General features: G+C 43.3%; 1 protein-coding gene across 1 annotated transcript; it reads right to left on the bottom strand.

Annotated features, from left to right (window-relative positions):
* Positions 1–1,034: 1,034 nt before the first annotated feature.
* On the bottom strand, positions 1,035–2,645 carry LOC111691650. Its single transcript, XM_023454793.1, has 3 exons — positions 2,541–2,645; positions 2,213–2,460; positions 1,035–1,440 (listed from the first exon to the last, which is right to left on the bottom strand). The coding sequence occupies exons 1-3, from the start codon at positions 2,643–2,645 to the stop codon at positions 1,035–1,037; spliced, it is 759 nt and encodes a 252-aa protein (XP_023310561.1).
* Between the last annotated feature and the right edge of the window lie 16,155 nt (positions 2,646–18,800).

Consider the following 18,800-nt stretch of genomic DNA (forward strand, 5'->3'; position numbering starts at 1 on the left):
CCTTGTCGATTTTTTCTCTCTTCGCTCTGGTAGTGATATAGGCTTTGCGAATGGAAGCTTTGTGTAAATTATGGCTTAGGATTTGGTTTGTGTTACTGGACATCGGACTTAGGACGTTGTCCGGGATTCTTGGATTCGGAATGGAAACTTGGGTGAAATTCTTACTTTCTCTCCTGACAGCGGCTTCGGCTTCAGGATTAGAAACATTATGTAAGTTAATGCTTTGCCTTCGATTTCTTATGTTGGAAATTGGGCTTGGAGCTCTGTGCTGGATTTTGAGGTTTGGATTGGAAACATAGGTGAAATTTTTACTTTCTCCTCTGACAGCGACTTCGGCTTCGGGGTTAGAAACATTATGCAATTTAATGCTTATGTCTTGATTTCTTATGCTAGAAATCGGGCTTGGAGCTTGTTGCTGGATTTTGAGGTTTGGATTGGAAACATGGTTGAAATTTTTACTTTGTCCTCTGACAGCGACTTCGGCTTCGGAGTTAGAAACATGGAATATGTTTGTTATGGCATCAGGTTCTGCATAGAGAGCTTGCCTTGGAGCGCTGTTCCGGGCGTTGGAACTTGGATTCGAAAGATTGTCGAAATCTGAAGTTCGCTCGCTCACATTATACGACACCTCCCCCCTTTCGTCGAGTGGACTTTGAGTTTCGACGACTTGAATTTGGTCGAGTGGCTGATTATTGATGACTTGGTATCGGCGACGGTTTCCATCTTCGCCTGGTACCTTGCGGATACGTAATTTGATTGGACTTGGTGGGGCGGCGTGTACATCTGCGGTGACTGTGATTTGTTTGGATGCTGAGCCATTATCGTCGTCATCTTCTTCATTGCTGGAATCGTCCTCTTCCAACGGAGGATTCCCTGGCGGTGCCGGTCGAAGCTGATCGACGTGATATTTGAATTGCCTTCCATTCTTGTCTACCTCGTATATTTGTGGCGAGTTTCGGACGGCTATTGGAAACGGTCCTGCCCATGTAGGTGCGAAAGGATCCGGCGGGTTGTGCTCTTTTACCATTACCATGTCACCGACTTGGAAGGTGATGGNATGGTTTCAAAAAATCCTTTCGAAGAGCAACAGCTTCATCTCCAATGAATACATATGGAAGATTATTACGATGGTTTATTGGAGGTAAATTTAATTTTTCATTTAATAATGCTTTGTAAAAAGATGTATTGTTAATAACACCACCATCAGATACTCGTCCATTTGTACCCACATCAAACAGTATTAATTCGTAGTTACTATTTGCAATACCCATCAATACTATACTGTGAAATTGTTTATAATTGTAGTAGTATGATCCACTTCCTGCTGGAGGTACTATTCTTACATGCTTCCCGTCAACTGCACCTAAACAGTTTGGAAACTGCCATCTATTCTCAAAATCTAGTCCTATTTGTTCCCACTCTTGTCTTGTGCGTGGAAACAGCAAAAACAAATATTATTAGATTAGTAATGTATTTTAGAAATCAAAATAAGAAACATGAATTTATAGCATGAAGACACAGAAAATGATAATGCATCACGGCAGGAAGACGGTTCAGAGCCAGAAATTTCTCAAGACCAAGAATCAGTGCAATCGCCTATTTCTTCTGTTACTACACCATCGCTGAGTTCGGCAGCTACTTCCATAAGAAGGAAACGTAGCAAAGTAGCTAAGCGCCAAGCTACAGAACCATTAAATCATCAAGAAACAGTATTACAATTAGTCGCAGACAAATTACAAAGCCCAAATAAATATTCGAATTACGGTGTATACGTTGGGCAAGAATTAGATGCCTTACCGCCTATGATGGCTACATACTGTCAAAGAATTATAAATGATGCCATCTTTGAAGCGAAATGTGGATCGTTAAATGGGCAATCCTGGATTGTATCACAACCACTCACTAATAGTATGATTCAAAATATTCTGATTATTATGGTGTATTATTATTTTTATTTTATTACAGTAACCAACTCTCAACAAAGTAACGCGATGTATACGACATCAGGGCTGCTGCCTCAACGTCATGGAGAGATTGCATCAACTTCGGTTTTAACTGCTTCTGAATATCATCAACCGCCTTCCTGGCAGGATCAATCACAAACAGCAAGTTCTTATTACGGAGCATTTAATCCACATAATACATAATAAATAATGATTCCTTATAATATTTATCTGTTTTTTTAATAAAGAAAAATGTTATTCGACTTACCTTGCAATAATTTTCCTGAAGAACATCAAATATCGCTCTACGTGTCTCTGGTATTATTTTTCCTAGAGCATGTGCAGAAATGCCAGTTGAAAACTTAAGATCTTCGTAATTTCTTCCTGTGACTAGGAATCTCAAAGTACTAGTTAACCTTTCATGAGGAGTAATCGCTTGTCGCATTATAGTATCTTCTTTCTGAATTATTTGAAAAACAAGCCCTAGCAACTCAGTATATATTTCTTCATCCGCAAGTAATTTCGGTAGTTATCTGGTTCTAACCGCAGTTCGTTAATGAGATTGTTATGTGTTTGCCTATGTAACCACTGTTTCACCCATTTCGAACGTTTACGTTTTATTTTTTGTTTTTTATTATGATTATTATTGGGTAGTAAAGCGACTGCCAAGCCTATCAGTATCAAGTCTTCTTCGGAAGCCATTTTTTATTATCGATCGGATGTTGGCAAAACGAATTTTTGAAAATACTGACTGTAAAAATAACAAAAATAACACGCAAACCCGCTGTAAAAACGTAGTGTGTATTCCGACGTCGAGAGTACATGTTTTGGCCTTCTGGTATAGAAGCCGGAAAGGTTACCTTCATGAAACCTTATAGTCTGTGGCTCATCCGTGAGTACAGGTTTGGCCTTCCGGTTTAAAGACCGGAAGGCCGGCCTTCCGGTAAACCTTAGCGTCTATGGGGGCCTTTGATAGGATGTATGAGAGGTTTGACTCAAAGGGAATTTGGATTGAAATGATACGAGATATAGGATCGGTATTGGAAAGATAGGTGAAAATTGACCGTTAATTAGGTAGTTTGTATATATAATTCTTATAATTATATATATCTAGAGGTAAAACACTATGCTCATATAGTTCTGATAACTATAGGGGCTGTTGAATGCACTTCACTAGAGCTTATATCTAACACTTATGAAAGGGCTGGCTAATGGCTCGTGATTTGTGTCTGCCTCGGGTCAGAAATAAATGCCCGGGCGACGTTTTATCTTTCTTTTATAGATAAGAGGTAGGTTAGGTTATATATATATATTTATTAACATAAATCTGACTCTAACAATAGGTTAAATGTGTGCGAAAGGCTGTAATATTGACTGTAGAGGCTTTAATGTCGCAACTAGAATTTGGAGCGTCCCACACAGAGACTGGCCGGATACGTCGATCCGGTTAAATAACTGCAAATGCCTGCAGTTGACGGTCCATCTCGGTAGGTGATTCGCGGCCTTGATCCGCGGTTGATTCCCGGGTTTTTTCTACGAATTTTCTCCCTCTTCTTGACCGGTGCTTCCCTGCAAGGCCGGGGACCATTGGAAAGTGGGTCGAATTCTTGACTCCCTGGAAGGTGGCTGCTGGCGCGTTGTCGGCTTCGCATCGGTCGTCCTCGATGTGGCCTAACTCGTCTCCATCACCAGAGGGCGCATTTTTGATGATTTGCGGCTTCTCGCAGGTGGATTGGAAACATCGGTGATTTTCGTTATTTGGCTTGCTTGGCTCAACTGCGGCTCTGCGATGCTGGAAATCTGAAACATAGGTGTTTTTGTTTGTTTTCCTTGGATACTGCTGCTTCTTGGTTCGAGGCGGCTGGATAGTAGCCGGATTCGAAACCTTGTCGATTTCTTCCGTCTTCGCCCTGGTATTGATATCGGCTTGGCGAATGGAAGCTTTGTGTAAATTATGGCTTAGGACTTGGTTTGTGTTACTGGATATCGGACTTAGGACGTTGTCCGGGATTCTTGGGTCTGGATTGGAAACTTGGGTGAAAATCTTACTTTCCGTCCTGACAGCGACTTCGGCTTCAGGATTCGAAACATTGCGTAAGTTAATGCTCTGCCTTCGATTTCTTATGCTTGAAATCGGGCTTGGAGCTCTGTGCTGGATTTTGAGGTTCGGATTGGAAACATGGGTGAAAGTTTTACTTTTCCCTCTGACAGCGGCTTCGGCTTCAGAGTTAGAAACGTTATGCAATTTAATGCTTTGCCTTCGATTTCTTATGCTTGAAATCGGGCTTGGAGCTTGGTGCTGGATTTTGAGGTTTGGATTGGAAACATGAGTGAAAGTTTTACTTTCTCCTCTGACAGCGGCTTTGGGCTCGGGATTGGAAACATTGTGGAATATGTTTGTTATAGCTTCAGGTTTTACATAGATGGCTTGTACTGGAGCGCTGCTCCGGGCGTTGGAACTTGGATTCGAAAGATAGTCGAAATCTGAAGTTCGCTCGTTCAGATTATACGACACCTCCCCCCTTTCGTCGAGTGAACTTTGGGTTTCGACGACTTGAATTTGGTCGATTGGCTGATTATTGATGATTTGGTAACGGCGACGGTTTCCATCTTCGCCTGGTACCTTGCGGATACGTAATTTAATAGGAGTAGGTGGGGCGGCGTGTACATCTGCGGTGACTGTGATTTGTTTTGATGCTGAGCCATTATCGTCATCTTCTTCGTCGCTGGAATCGTCCTCTTCCAACGGAGGGTTCCCTGATGGTGCCGGTCGAAGTTGATCGACGTGATATTTGAATTGCCTTCCATTCTTGTCTACCTCGTACACTTGTGGCGAGTTTCGGACGGCTATTGGAAACGGTCCTGCCCATGTAGGTGCGAAAGGATCCGGCGGGTTGTGCTCTCTTACCATTACCATGTCACCGACTTGAAAGGTGATGGTAGGTTCATCGTCTCGACCTGGATAGGTGCCTTGATTAAAGTTTAATTGTCGAGCGATGATGGTTTGGCGTCTCAACCTCGCGTCTTCTCGGGGTCGCTTTCGTCTTCTTTTGAATTCTGGAATTTCCCAGTCCCCTTGAGCGGCCGCTTCGTAACCTAGGAGGGCGGTTGCCGGTGATTCTCCTGTAGCTCGGTTCTTGCGTCGGCGCTGTATTGCTAGGGCACGTGGTACTTGTTGATCCCAGTTTCGTCGTCGTTGTTGATTGTGCATGAGGGCTCGCAGAATGGTTTTGAAATCGGCAACTTTTCGTTCGACGGGGTTCTCTCGTTGGAAGTAGATGGCGGTGTGATATGGCTGAATTTGCTTGCGCTGACACATGTTGAGGTATTTCTGGCTTTGGAACACTGTCGCGTTGTCGGAGATGATTACTTTAGGGTCTCCGTATCTTGTGAAGATCTCATCCTCTAAGAATTGGCAAATAGTGGCGGCTTCGGAATTTGATGCGGGCTTGGCTTCAGTCCATTTAGTGAATAGGTCCTCGACGATAAGAACGTATTTGTTATCCCGTGGGGTAACTAGATAGGGTCCTAACACATCTATACTGATTACTTCGAAAGGTGATTGCGCTGTGTGCGGCTTTTGTGGGGCTTCCTTCTGTATTTGGCGACTTTTTACAGAGTGGCATCTGTAAAAAGCAAACATCTGTTGACGTACTCGACAATTTGCTTGCGTAGTCCTTTGGCATGGTATAATTGAGTAATCTTCCGGTGAGTTTCGTCTATACTGGGATGAGCTTCTTCTAGCACGTCGTGATAGGCGAGGATTACTTTTTTCAACTTGCGCTTAGGTACTACTAACAGGTTGTCTTCCCCTTGTGACTTGTGTAGATTGTTATTGCGGACTGTGTAGCTAGTATGGAACTTACGTTCGTTGTTGTTCTGAGGGCCATTCATGCGGATGCGGTGCCATTTGAGGATGTCCCTTTGTGTTCTGCGAGAGTGTGCCTGTGAATTTTGGACCTCGGTGTACAGCTCGTTATGCTTAATCTGGCAAATGGGCTCGGGTGGTAGCATCCTTGATTCATCCGTCATATCGACGGGATGAGGTTCGCTGGCGTTACGACTTAGGAAGTCTGCTACCTGATTTTCTCGACCTGGACAATGTTGCACTTCGAAGTTGTACTCTTGTAATAACAGTGACCATCGGGTAAGTTTGGCTTTGGTGTCCCTATTTTTCTCGAGCCAGTATAGCGATCTGCTATCTGTTATGAGGGTGAATTGGCTGTCGGCTAGGTATGCTTGATATCTTTTGATGCCGAATATGGCGGCGTAGACCTCCAATTCGTTCACATGGTGTTTTTGCTCTGTTGGTGTTTGAGTGGCACTAGCGTAGGATACTATTAACCTGTCGTCCTCCGATTTCTGAAATAAGATCGCCCCCAGTCCCATTCGGGAGGCGTCCACTTGTAGGAAGAATCTTTTGCTGANTATTAAACATAAATTGGCTCTAACAAATAGGTTAAAAATGTGCGAAAGACTGTAATAATGACTATAGAGGCTTTAAAGTTCGCAACTAAAATTTTAAGCGTCCCACATAGATACTGGCCGGATACTTGGATTCGGTTATATAACTGCAGATGCCCACAGTTGACGATCCATCGCGATAGGGGATTCGCGGCCTTGATCCGCGGTTGATATCCGGGTTTTTTCTACCATTCTTCTTCCTCTTCTTAATCGGTGCTTCCCTGCAAGGACGGGGGCCATTGGAAAGTTGGTCGATTTCGTGATTTCGGGCAGGCGGCTGCTGGCTCGTTGTCGGCTTCCCATCGGTCGTCGTCGACGTGGTCCATCTCGTCTCCATCACCACGGGGCGCTTTTTCGGCGTTCTGCGTTTAGCTGATGGATTGGAAACATCGTCGATTTTTGTAATTTGGCTGGCTTGGCTCGACTGCGGCTCTGCGATGTGGGAAATCTGAAACATAGTCGGTTTTGTTTGTTTTCCTTGGAAGTAGCTTCATCTCGGCTCGTGGCGGCTGGATGGTAGCTGTATTCGAAACCTTGTCGATTTCTTCTCTTTCTGCTCTGGCGGTGATATCGGCTTCGAGAATGGAAACGTTGTGCAAATCATGACTTGATTTGATTTGTAGTACTGGATACCGGACTTAAGGTGTTGTCCTGGATTTTCGGATTCGGAATGGAAACCTTGTCGAAAATTCTACTTTTGCTTCGAACGTCGACTTTGGTTTCGGAGTTGGAAACATTATGCAACTTACGACTTTTGCTTTGATTTCCTATGTTGGAAATCGGGCTTGGAGCTTGGTGCTGGATGTTGAGGTTTGGATTGGAAACATTGTTGAAAATGTTACTTTGGCTCCTGACAGTGAATTTGACTCTGGTATTGGAAACGTTATGCAAATTCTGACTTTTGCTTTGAATTTGGATTATAGGAACGTTGGTGAAGTGGCTGATTACGGACTTCGTCTCCGGATTGGAAACCTTCTCGAAAATATGACTTGCTGCTGACGACGACTTCGGGCTCGGGATTGGAAACATTGTGTAATGTATTACTTGGCTGCGTTTTCTGCATAGAAATCTTGCGCTGGAGAAGAAAGATAGTCGAAATCTGAATTTCGCTCGCTCAGATTATACGACAGTGTACTAAAAATAATATGATTATCAATCTAACAAAAACTCAATACATTACATTCTTTAAAAGACGAATATGCCCTAATGTAGTAGTGTCATTAAATAATACAGTGATTGAAAAAGTACAACACACAAAATTCTTAGGACTTTTCATTGACGAGCAGCTTACTTGGTCGACTCATATTGATCATCTCGTATAGAAACTAAATACTGCCTATTATGTGATCAGGAATATGAGAAATATAATGGATAAACATTATCTTTTAAATATTTATTTTGCATTAGCATGTACCCATTTAAAATATTTAATAATTTACTAGGGGGGGGGACTAGCGCGGAATTTCATAGAAGTTTCATTTGCCAAAAGAAAATCATAAGATTAATCCGGATTAATCTTATCTCTCAATCCGGTACAATCTTGTCAACCATCATTTATACGATATAAAATGTTTTCTTTACCTTGTATATTGATATACGAAGCAGCCGTATTTGTTAAAAGCCATCCTGAATTTTTCAAACAACATAACAATGTGCACGCGTATAACACACGAGGAAACAATTTAATTTATTTAAATAATCATAACTTAACAACATACCAGAAGGGGCCGCTTTACTTATGTGGAAAAATTTTCAATAAATTACCTTGTCACATTAAGGATCATACAAATGTTAGGCTATTCAATAAAGAATTACGTTCTTTCCTTATCGGCAACTGTTTTTATTCGTTACAGGAATATTATGATTTTCCTGTATCGAGGTAAATTGTTCGTTTTTTATGTGTATATATGTATAGTTCTGTATTTTTTTCTAACTTTGGTTTGTCTTATGTATGTTAGAATAATTTATGACGTATCATATCCTGTGACAGGTTTACATGAATAAAGATTTATTATTATTATTATGGGTACTGGCACTGGGGTCCAGGGATCGTATTAAGGAAGAATACGACTAACATGTACCTACTACTTCAGTTTTGGTCTTACTTGTTGGACCATTTTGGGCAAGATAATCGACCTAGCTTTTCTTCTTCACAATAGAATATGGTCCAAACCATCGAAGTAATAAATTCTCACACCTCCCTACCTTGCGAACTGGGGTGAACACCTTCACTTGGTCCCCCTCTTTGAAATCCAGGTGTCGGTGTTTATGATTATATGACTCCATGCACTTTAGTAGCTCCCACACCAGTTCTGAGCGAAAGGTTTTCCCTTGATCACTCAGTATATATCTTGGGGCTACGTGGCGTGCAATAATTTTTTCCAAGATAAACTTTGCCACAGGCTTGGCCTTTCCTGAGGACAGAGCCTTTGGGGTAGCATAGTCTGTCGCGACTGTGATCATCGTTTTACCACTACGACTTCTCTGAAATGGTCCTAAGAGGTCTATCCCCACTCGCTCAAAAGGTGTCCCGACCTCTATTGGTTGCAGAAGTCCAACAGGTTTTTTTGTTTTGCTGTCCTTTCCTCGCCTGGCAATCTGCACATCCCTTTACAAATTTTTCTACATCCTTCTGTAGACTTTCCCAATAGTACCTGGACTTAATCTTGTGTAACGTTTTAGATGTGCCCAAATGACCAGCAAGGGGTTCTGAATGGTGAGCATACAGAATTTCCCCTCCTAGATGTGCAGGAATTACCAGCAAATTATCCTGACCATCTGCTGATGGATTCACCTTATACAGTACTCCGTTAACAAGCCGATAGTTTTTCGCTCGTCTAGCGATGCCAATCGGCACATTTTCAGGATTTTGAAGTGCCGTTATTAATATTTTCATGGAAACATCTGCCTGTTGTTCTTTGGATATATCTTCCGGCCGAAGAAGGAATGTGGGTATGTCGTCAATATTGTCTGTACTTTCCTCTGCTTTGAGTACTGGCTTTCTGGATAGACAATCCGCACCCGCATGTGCTGCATCATTTTTGTGAAATATGGTGTAGTCAAACTCAGATAGCCACAGAGATCACCTTGCTAGTCTGCCTGTTGGATCCTTCAAGGACCTAATCCAGCACAGAGCATGGTGATCACTGACAATTTTTACAGGTCTGCCATAAATAAGATGCCGCAGATATCCCCAAGACCAAATTACCACTAATCCCTCCAATTCTGTAATGGTATAATTTCTCTCAGCCTTTGAAAGGCTCCTGCTAACATAAGCAACGGGGTGTTGGGTGACCATCATCTCCCTCCTGTAGCAGTATGGCACCAATGCCTACCATACATGCGTCTACTCGCAGCTCGCAGCCCTTATTAGGGTTAAAGTGCTGTAGAACAGGTGCTGTGGTTAGTTTTTCTTTTAAGGTACCGAATGACCTCTTCTGTTCCAAACCCCAGGTAAAACCAGTATCCTTTTTCGTCAACACATGTTGCACAAACCCACAAAGCTTTGTACATGTTTTACCGTTTTGGGTTCAGGGAAATCCTTAATTGCCCTCAGCTTTTCCTCATCCGGGGCTATGCCTTCCCTACTTACAACATGACCCAACAACTTAACCTCAGGTTTTGCATAAATGCATTTGCTGGGTTTAAGTGTTAGCTCTGTCTTTTGTAAACGTTTAAAAACTCTCTCTAATTTTTCCAGGTGTTCCTTCCATGTCCTGGAGAAGACAACAATGTCGTCAAAATAAATGAGGACATCTTTCCACTTCATGCCCTCAAACACCTGGTCAGCCAAATGCTGAAATGTTGCCGGAGCATTGCAGAGGCCAAAACTCAAGACGTTGAATTCATAAAGGCCATGCCACTGTGTATTCTTTGGACTTTTCATCAATTTTCACCTGCCAATAGCCGCTAAACATGTCTAATATTGTAAAATACCTAAAGTCGCCTAAATATCTCAGAATATCGTGTTCGGAATGGGATAAGTCGACTTTTTTGTAACATTATTCAATTTACGATAGTCAACACAGAATCTTGTAGATCCATCTTTCTTCTTAACAAGTACTACCGGACTGGCCCAGGGTGAGTGGCTTGGTCTAATTACGTTATTCTCCAACATTTCTTTGATCTGCTCATCTATAATTTGTCTTTCCTTTTGAGAAACCCTGTAAGGGTGACACCTTATAGATTCATCAACGTCTATTTTGTGCTTTGTTAACGTTGTCGTGTAAGTTTGGAGAAGACGTCTTTATATTTTTCTAGTAAGCTTGCCAGTTGCTGTCTCTCTGCACTGTCCGGAAGATGATTTATCTGATGATCTTCTAGTGTAACTACATCTTTCGTTTCCTCCACATATAATACGATGCTTTCCTCGAGCGGCTTCATCTCTAACGGTATAAAATATCCCACACAAGACCCTTTTAGAACTTTAATCTTTCTATAACCTCTATTTGCTACCTTTAGACACATCTTTTTGTGGTGTATTGGAGAATCTAGTCTAATCAGCCCTCTTTTGAAATAGAAAGAGCTATTTTCCTGGAACGTCCACTGCTGTGGGTACATTTCCCTTTTTTCTGAGACTATCATTGTCAAGTTGTATTCTCTCCCGGGAACCAAGATGTAGTCATCCTTTAAAACTACCTTTAGTATGCTGTGTGGTTCTCAGCCTCCAGCTCCATCCCATTTGCATCTACCGTAGCTTCTCGTTCGCTATGTACAATTGGAGCATCCGAGGTAGTCCACGAATGTTCTTCTTGATTTGGCAAGCTACAGATTAATATATCTACTTCTATACCGCTAAATAAACAATAAATCATATTTTTAACTGATTTCCAATCTAGCTGATCTAATCCACATCCCAATTTCAAATCAATGAAACTGCATGGATATACCTTTGGTTAATAAAATTATAAAAAAATACCTTGAAAATATTTTCCACTGTTAATACAGGACACTGCAATACGTGAAATTTTTCGAAGTTTGCACCTATTTTGTGAACACCCTGTAAATGCTTGCTACCGTTTCGCTGAGGGTTGATGTACTTACCCTGATCTTAAAGGAAAAAAAAAGGGTCCAAGTTAGAAGTGCAAAACCCTAAGCTAGCCTTCAGCCGGAGCTGGCCGTGCGGTCATTCTTTAAGAGGACCATTTAATTAAGGGCGCCAGTAACCATTTACCCTAGGGTTNATTTTAATGACTAAAGCAAAATGGTCTGCTATATTGAAATTACAGACACTTTCTTGATATTTATCTTGATTAACATTAGTTAAAAAATAATCTATTTTCGATCTAGATGTGATTCCATTTTTATTGGTATGTACTCTTGTTGGTTCAATATTTTGGCATTCAAGACCGAAACTTTCTATGAGAAATGTGACAATCTGTCTATGAATACATCAATGTGGCCATCAGGAGATCTATAAGACGTTATTAAACAGTATTTTAGTTTATTCATAGTGAAAGAAACTGCGCAGAGTTCAGCATGCATTTCTTCTGAAAAATTAATAGTACTCACTAGATTTTTACAACTTATTTCCTTTTTCATTAAAATGAGAACTCCACCATGAATGTGGTTTTGTCTGTTTGTGATCGCCGGAATGTAGGCTTGGCTAATTTGATTTATTGCTGCGGGTTTCGGGACCCGTGTTGTGAACGAACCGCGGGTGGATCCCTAGAAGTGTTCCCGGCGGCTCGTGGCCCGTTTCCCTGTCGATAAGGATTTCGAGGGCATTCGGCGTGGAAGTGCCATTCGTGGCAGTATTTGCATGGCGTATTCGGCCGACGGGCCTCATTGGAGGCTGGCGGTGCAGTTCTGCGAGGATTCTCGCGTGGCGAGTTTGCGGTTTCTCTGGACTGAGGGTTGGGAGGGCTTGGATGTGGTCGTTGGTGTATTGAGGAATGTTGCGGATAGGCATGTCTGTCCGAGCGAGGTTGGTTATATGCTTTGGGTTGGTGCCAGTCTCTACGCTCATGCCGTCTTGCTTCTCTCAAATCACTCTCGATTTTCGACACAGTTCTGATTAGGTCTTCGTACTTTCGGAAGTGTTCTGTTCTCAGGCGGGATCTTAGATTTGGCTCTAATTGGTCGAGTAAGATTGTGGTCGTGATGCTGAACGGTGTGTCAGGAATCAAGCGGTCGCACATGCGGCGTTTTCTTGTTAAGAATATAGGGGCAGATTCTGTGGCGGGTTGCTTCTCGCCGTACAATTTGGCTAGTAAGTGTGCGATTAGTTCGGGAGAATTGTATCTCTCTAAGAACAGCGTCTCGAGCTCCCTGTATCTGTTTACTAGGTATATACTGTTATCGAACCATCGTCTGGCTTCGCCTTGTAGTTGCTCCCTGAATACTTCGATTCGCTCCGAATCTTCGTACGTTTCTGTGTCTGTGAAACACTCGTCTAGTCTTTCTAAGAACCACTCGGGATCTTCGTAATGCAAATTTATATGGTAAACTACGAGGTGTGCCTCTCCAACGCCTGCGATTTTGTTCCCCGTCGGCGAATCGTTTGAGTGCGGCTGTCATGGTCTCGGCCATTCGACAGAGCAATTCTTCTGCATTGAATGTGGATGTGGTGGGTCGCGAGGACCCGGAGTTCAAATCTCGCTCGGGGCGAGTCCCATTGTGAGGGTTAAACAAGTTGTTTTGTGTGGATTCGTGATTCGTCTCTTCCACAGACCACCTAGACTGGCGGTATCTAATTCCAATGCACGGGTACCAGTGAATGCAAAATCTGGGGAAGTGGAGTGTGAAAATCAATCTGATCGCGCGCATCTTTAAGCAGATCCGGATTAAGTAATATTTTTATTACATATTAAATATTATATTGCATCNTTTAACATTAATCGGGGACACAACCATACGCTATTTACTGATCATTTGTACGAATATGTAGGTAATTCTGAAAGTTTTAGCAATTGTTTACAAGTTAATAATAATAAGGAAATATATAGGTACAACTTTTGCTTACTGACAGCCGGTATTAGCTCATAGAATTATCTTATTTGGAATAACAAAAAATAAGGTAATAATAACTAAGAGATAAGTTTATGTATATGGTTTGCACCGTAAGTTGTAATTTAGTAATGTTAAGAGGAAGTGCACAAGAATGTTCTGAACATACCTTATATAGGTTTTATATTATTACACAAAATTATTTTAAAAAAGGAAAAAATATATACATATATAGATCAGCTGTTAATTGGTGCAATTATTAGGAGTCATATAAAAATCTATCTCTACTTGCTTGCCTCAGTGCAAGAAACCAAAAGAATAAATTTAAAAAAATAAAGTAATAAGTTGTGCTTATCTGGAGACCCTGCAGTTGCAGATGCACCGGCACAATGAGCACGCCCAGTAGAAGACTCCGCCAAGATCTAGCTCGTATCCCGATGACACAATATAGATCATTGTAGCAGTGATGTAAGACCAGCTGAGAGGCTGCCTCATAGGTTGAATGTCAAGGGATGGAAGTTTGTCTCTCTACTGATAATAAGGGATGTCAGCCCGTGGTAAAAAAGCTCTATAAAGTACGATACACCAGAAGGTAAATGAGGAATAATGGAAAAAAAATAGAGTAATTACTTACAGAGATGGAGAGTGGCTTATTTAGTATTCCCGTAATCATATAAGGGAAATTAGATATTACGGCCTGATTTTGCAATCGCCAAGGTGCACTAAGATCCAGCCAATGCTGCAATTGTATTCCACCAGAAGGTTCCAAGATACGTACTATCCAAAATGCATCAAAGGAATATAATTTTCACTCAATTTCCTGACACAAAATCCCCTTTTTGGTTAACACAAGCGTTAAGATATAGCAGAAAATTTTCCACACTCGCACCTTAGCGATAGCCCGTACGAAAACGTAAAAACCTATCTCCCCATTCCAAAAACTGCCGTTACCTTTTTTGCGAGTCTCATATATTAAACGGCTTAGATTTGTAGCCAGAAAAGAAAGGTAATGAATGTAGCCTATGGCTTAGGTCCATAGACATTATTAAACAGAATATATACCAGCCGTCCTTAAGTTTTAATTAAAATCCTCGATAAATTTAATTGAACCGTTACATGCTATAATGATGAAATTTTATATTTAGGGTTTTGAGGTGTGATCAAATCGAAAATGCTATCCATTTATTTCTTAAAAAAATGCCTAATATGTTTTTTAATTTTTGAGGGTCTTTTCTTAATGATAGTAGGCCGTAGAAAAGATCACATATCAAAAAATATAATGTCAAGTAAGCCTTTTTGAGTACTACCACATAAAAAATATAATTTTGGAAATCGGCCAACGCCGTCCTAAATACGGAGGTGTCCCGACTTTAAGTGCAACACACTGTTAAATAAGTTTTATTTACAATTAGCAATGTAACTACATACCAATAGTGGTTAATACGAAATAAATCATGTAAAAATAAAAAAAATTAAAAATAATTTTTTTGATGTTTGGTGCTTTGTCGTAATCTATGAACGGAATTATTTATAATATCGACATGAGTCCGCGGTGGAGACATCGGAAGTTCGAATCGAGCCCCACGTTGGGCGCCGTGTCGTGTAATATGATCTGAAGTGCCTATTAATTGAGAATTGTGGGATGATTCGGTAACCTGGGCTCGTCGCGGAGACATCGAAGCAGAGCACGTCGAACTCCATGTCGTGAATTATGGTCATTTAAATAATTGGTTTCCTCGACCTGGGTCCACGGTGGAGACAAAAGAAGTCGATCAAATCGATCTCCGCTTTGGACGCCAGGTCGCGCTATGTTCTCAAACGACTGTGGCCTGTGGTGGATATGGCCTACAGACGTGGTGTCTAGGACACGAGCTCGTGGGGGAGATCTCGACGACGATGGTCGAGCCCCACGTCGAGCGCCGTGTCGGGTTAGACTTTCTAGATATGAATCACTTAGGCGGTGATCGAATGTTCAGGGGAAATCATGAGAGTGGACTGGCGATGTATCAGAGTTGCTTAGATAAAAAGAGCCGGCTACGTCACCTATGATATAGTCGGCTAAGGGGTTTTCGCATGCTATGTCACCCGAACTAGATGCTCATTGCTCCCGCTGAGTACTATTACGTAAAAGTGCTGATTGTACTGTATCGCCGGTGCCAACTGTTCCACGTTCCGGGACACCCGACATCGGAAGTAGGCCGATGTCGGGGCCGGACCGCGAACCGTAGTCGGGCTCATGGGATTCCCCGGACCCTATCAGTTGGTACGTAGATATAACCTCGTCCCGAGTATCTGTGGGTGACCCACTTCGTGGTAACTCTTGCGTGCTACTCGTTTTCGTGAGTGCGTCGTGTGGGGTGGTCGAGGTGGTATCAGTAACCCGCATAGCAGCGGACCTCAACGCGTACGGCGCTGTGGCTGCGCCGTGCCGCGTACTTCGGCGAGCTACCACCTTCGATCTCTCAGACTCTTCACGCAGCATCGAGATAGCGTTGGGGAATAAGGCCATTTCCTCTTTCACCCGGAGTGTCGGGAGATGTTTCGCCGGCAAACAGGCGTGAGGGCAGTCCGTGTAACCGCTGGGCTATCCGGAGAGACAAGGTCTCGTCCAGCTCAGTCTTGATCATAGAATCACGATCTGATTTATTAGTTGTACCTTCCAGGGCACCAATCCTCGTAGCACTGGATCTCGCGTCGCAGGGAGGGATACATCTTACCCCGTACGACAATGTCTTTTGCTCCGAAAGTCTTGTAGAAACACTGATTCTACTTTAAATGTGGGTCTCTCGAGGGAGCCCTGAGAAGCAAGGACAACTTCTGTTAAATTTTGAGTACGCCGCCGTAATGACGTGCGTACTATGTCTTTTGACTTGTAGGGCGCAAAGATAATGCCTCGTAGGGGTATGTCGAGGTTGCCTCGACGAGTGACCGCCTAGAGGTTTGACGAGGAAAGTTGCCTCGGATTTGCAGATCTCGATAGAGTCTGAACGATAGGACTCGTAGGAACCTATGTGTATACCGTCGTTCCGAGGTGCGGGTCTCTCGATGGAGCCGGCACAATCAGAGACAGGGTCTTCGTCGGAGATGCTCAGTCTCGGACTGTATCGCAGGTCTCTAAAGGAGCCTGGAGTTTACCGCTGTTTCGATGCAGGAGGCTATCGAACGGGGTTTTGCNGTGTTTTCACCAAAGTCGCTCTATAAGCCAGTATAGGTGGTCTGTGGTCTCTTCGAATCGTGAGCTATTGTTCGGGACTCAGCGTGAACTGTTGTCTTCGTAGAACGCACCGTCATTGCTCAATTCGAAACTGGGGTGAAACGCCTGTTGTGTCGGCGGACTGTGTAAATCGGCTAATGACATCGTTCTACGTCGGATTTGTGCCTCTGTCGGCTCTTGTTCAGTTCGAGAGGCCCCACGTTGGGTGCCATGTCGTCGTACCTCGCTTTCACCTGTCCCTAGATTGTGGTTCTTAGGGTGTCTGGATATGTTATATGCTTCTCGCGCTGTCGCGCTGGACTCTGCTCGAGATGTAGCTAACATTGTACAATTGCGCTTAGGCATGGGTAGGTGAGAGGACGCGATCTAATTTGTAACAACTTGTCTTTCCCTTAGATAGGATGTATCAGAGGTTTGACTCTAACAAAGGGAATTTGGATTGAAATGATATGAGATATAGGATCGGGTAGGAACCTATGTGTGTACCGTCGTTCCGAGGTGCGGGTCTCTCGATGGAGCCGGCACAATCAGAGACAGGGTCTTCGTCGGAGATGCTCAGTCTCGGACTGTATCGCAGGTCTCTAAAGGAGCCTGGAGTTTACCGCTGTTTCGATGCAGGAGGCTATCGAACAGGGTTTTCACCTCAAGTTGGCCTACCTCGGGCGGTATCGCAAGTCTCTAAAGGAACCTCAAGTTTATCGCTGTGCGATGCAGGAGGCTATCGGACAGGATCTTCGTCGGAGATGGTCAGTTTCGGACGGTATCGCAGGTCTCTAAAGAAGCCTAGTGTATCGCTGTTTCGATGCAGGGGGATATCCAACAGGATCTTCGTCGGAGGTGGTCAGTCTCGGACAGTATATCTCGTGAAGCGAGTAGTGGTTGCTAAGCACTATAAATTGTCTCGTCAAGGTATGGCAGCCTTGAGGGAAACCTCGTGAAGCGAGCCTGTGAGCTTAAGCTCCAAAAGTTCTTGAGTTTAATGCCAGGGTTTTCACAATCAAACCGTGGAAGATATGTTAAAAGATTTATTGAACATAATTAACAGACAATAAGTGCTCTAAATTAACACATACAAGACATTTACCATAGAATATTATTTGTTACATATTGCTCTGTGTCGCTTCAATCGCGCTATGCACTCCCACTAATGAATTGCAGATGTCGGAAGTAGATGTTCGATCGCTTTCCTCCGATCTCCATACTTTTGGCAGAACGCTCGTGAATCGTCGGCCAAAATCTCCAGCAAAAAGCGCCCTTCGTCGCCGTCGACGTCGGATCTCGTTCTCTTCTGGTCTCTCCGGATAGCTGATCGGGGATTTTGGAGTTTTCTCCCATTTTGAGAAAACTCTACCCTCGGTCTCGGCTTAGGCTACCGATCATCGCATCTAACCGCCAGAGCGGTGGGACCTTCGGAAGGCGGTCCTTTCGGCCCAAAGACGGGGAAATTGGAAAGTGTGGTGAAATTTTCCCCGTCTTTGTAAAAGGGCTTACGGAGGTCTTAATACTGCATGAATTTGGTTCAAATGTGGACTGGTGATGCACGGTACGAAGCAGTACCGTGGTTGGAGGGTTCGGCCGAGATCGCACGGACACTTCCGGCGGCAGCTAGGAAAACGTGAAATCCTATTATGGCTTAGCTGGCTGTTAGTAGTCGCACGATTCGGCTCAAATTTGGATATGATAACCACCTAGGGATATTCTAGCATGGTTTTGGGGTTAGGTCGAGATCGAATGAGCGGAACGGCTGAAAACGCGGAAAACGTGAAATCCGCGTTTCCCCGTATAACGGCGTTTTGGCTAATCCGATTCGGACGAAATTTTAGGGAGATAATGCCAGCGACTTGAGGAGTGCTGCATTAAATTTTGACACCGATCGCTCAATAAGTTTTTGAGTTATTGAGATAGCGTCCTTGAACCAATTCAAAAAATGAGTAAGGCCGGTCGCAAACACGGCCACTTGTGGTCGCCACTAGTGGCTGCCACACGCTGCGGACTGTATTTTGTCTGTAGTTTAAATAGGTTCAGCGCAAACAGCGTTGGCAGTGGCTCGACCCAGCCACACGTTGTGGCAGAAGTCGTAACAAGTGGCTATGTTTGTGATGGGTCTAACAGCCACTAGTGGCCGTGTTTGCGACCGGCCTAAAATTTCAGATGGTTGTTTCCAAATATCGCCCTGAAGCGCGCCGGGGTTCGTCTGCAGATTGCGAGAATCGCTGCAGTGGATACTGAGC

Source organism: Anoplophora glabripennis, unplaced genomic scaffold (genome assembly GCF_000390285.2).
Source record: "Anoplophora glabripennis isolate ALB-LARVAE unplaced genomic scaffold, Agla_2.0 scaffold371, whole genome shotgun sequence".
NCBI lineage: Eukaryota > Metazoa > Arthropoda > Insecta > Coleoptera > Cerambycidae > Anoplophora > Anoplophora glabripennis.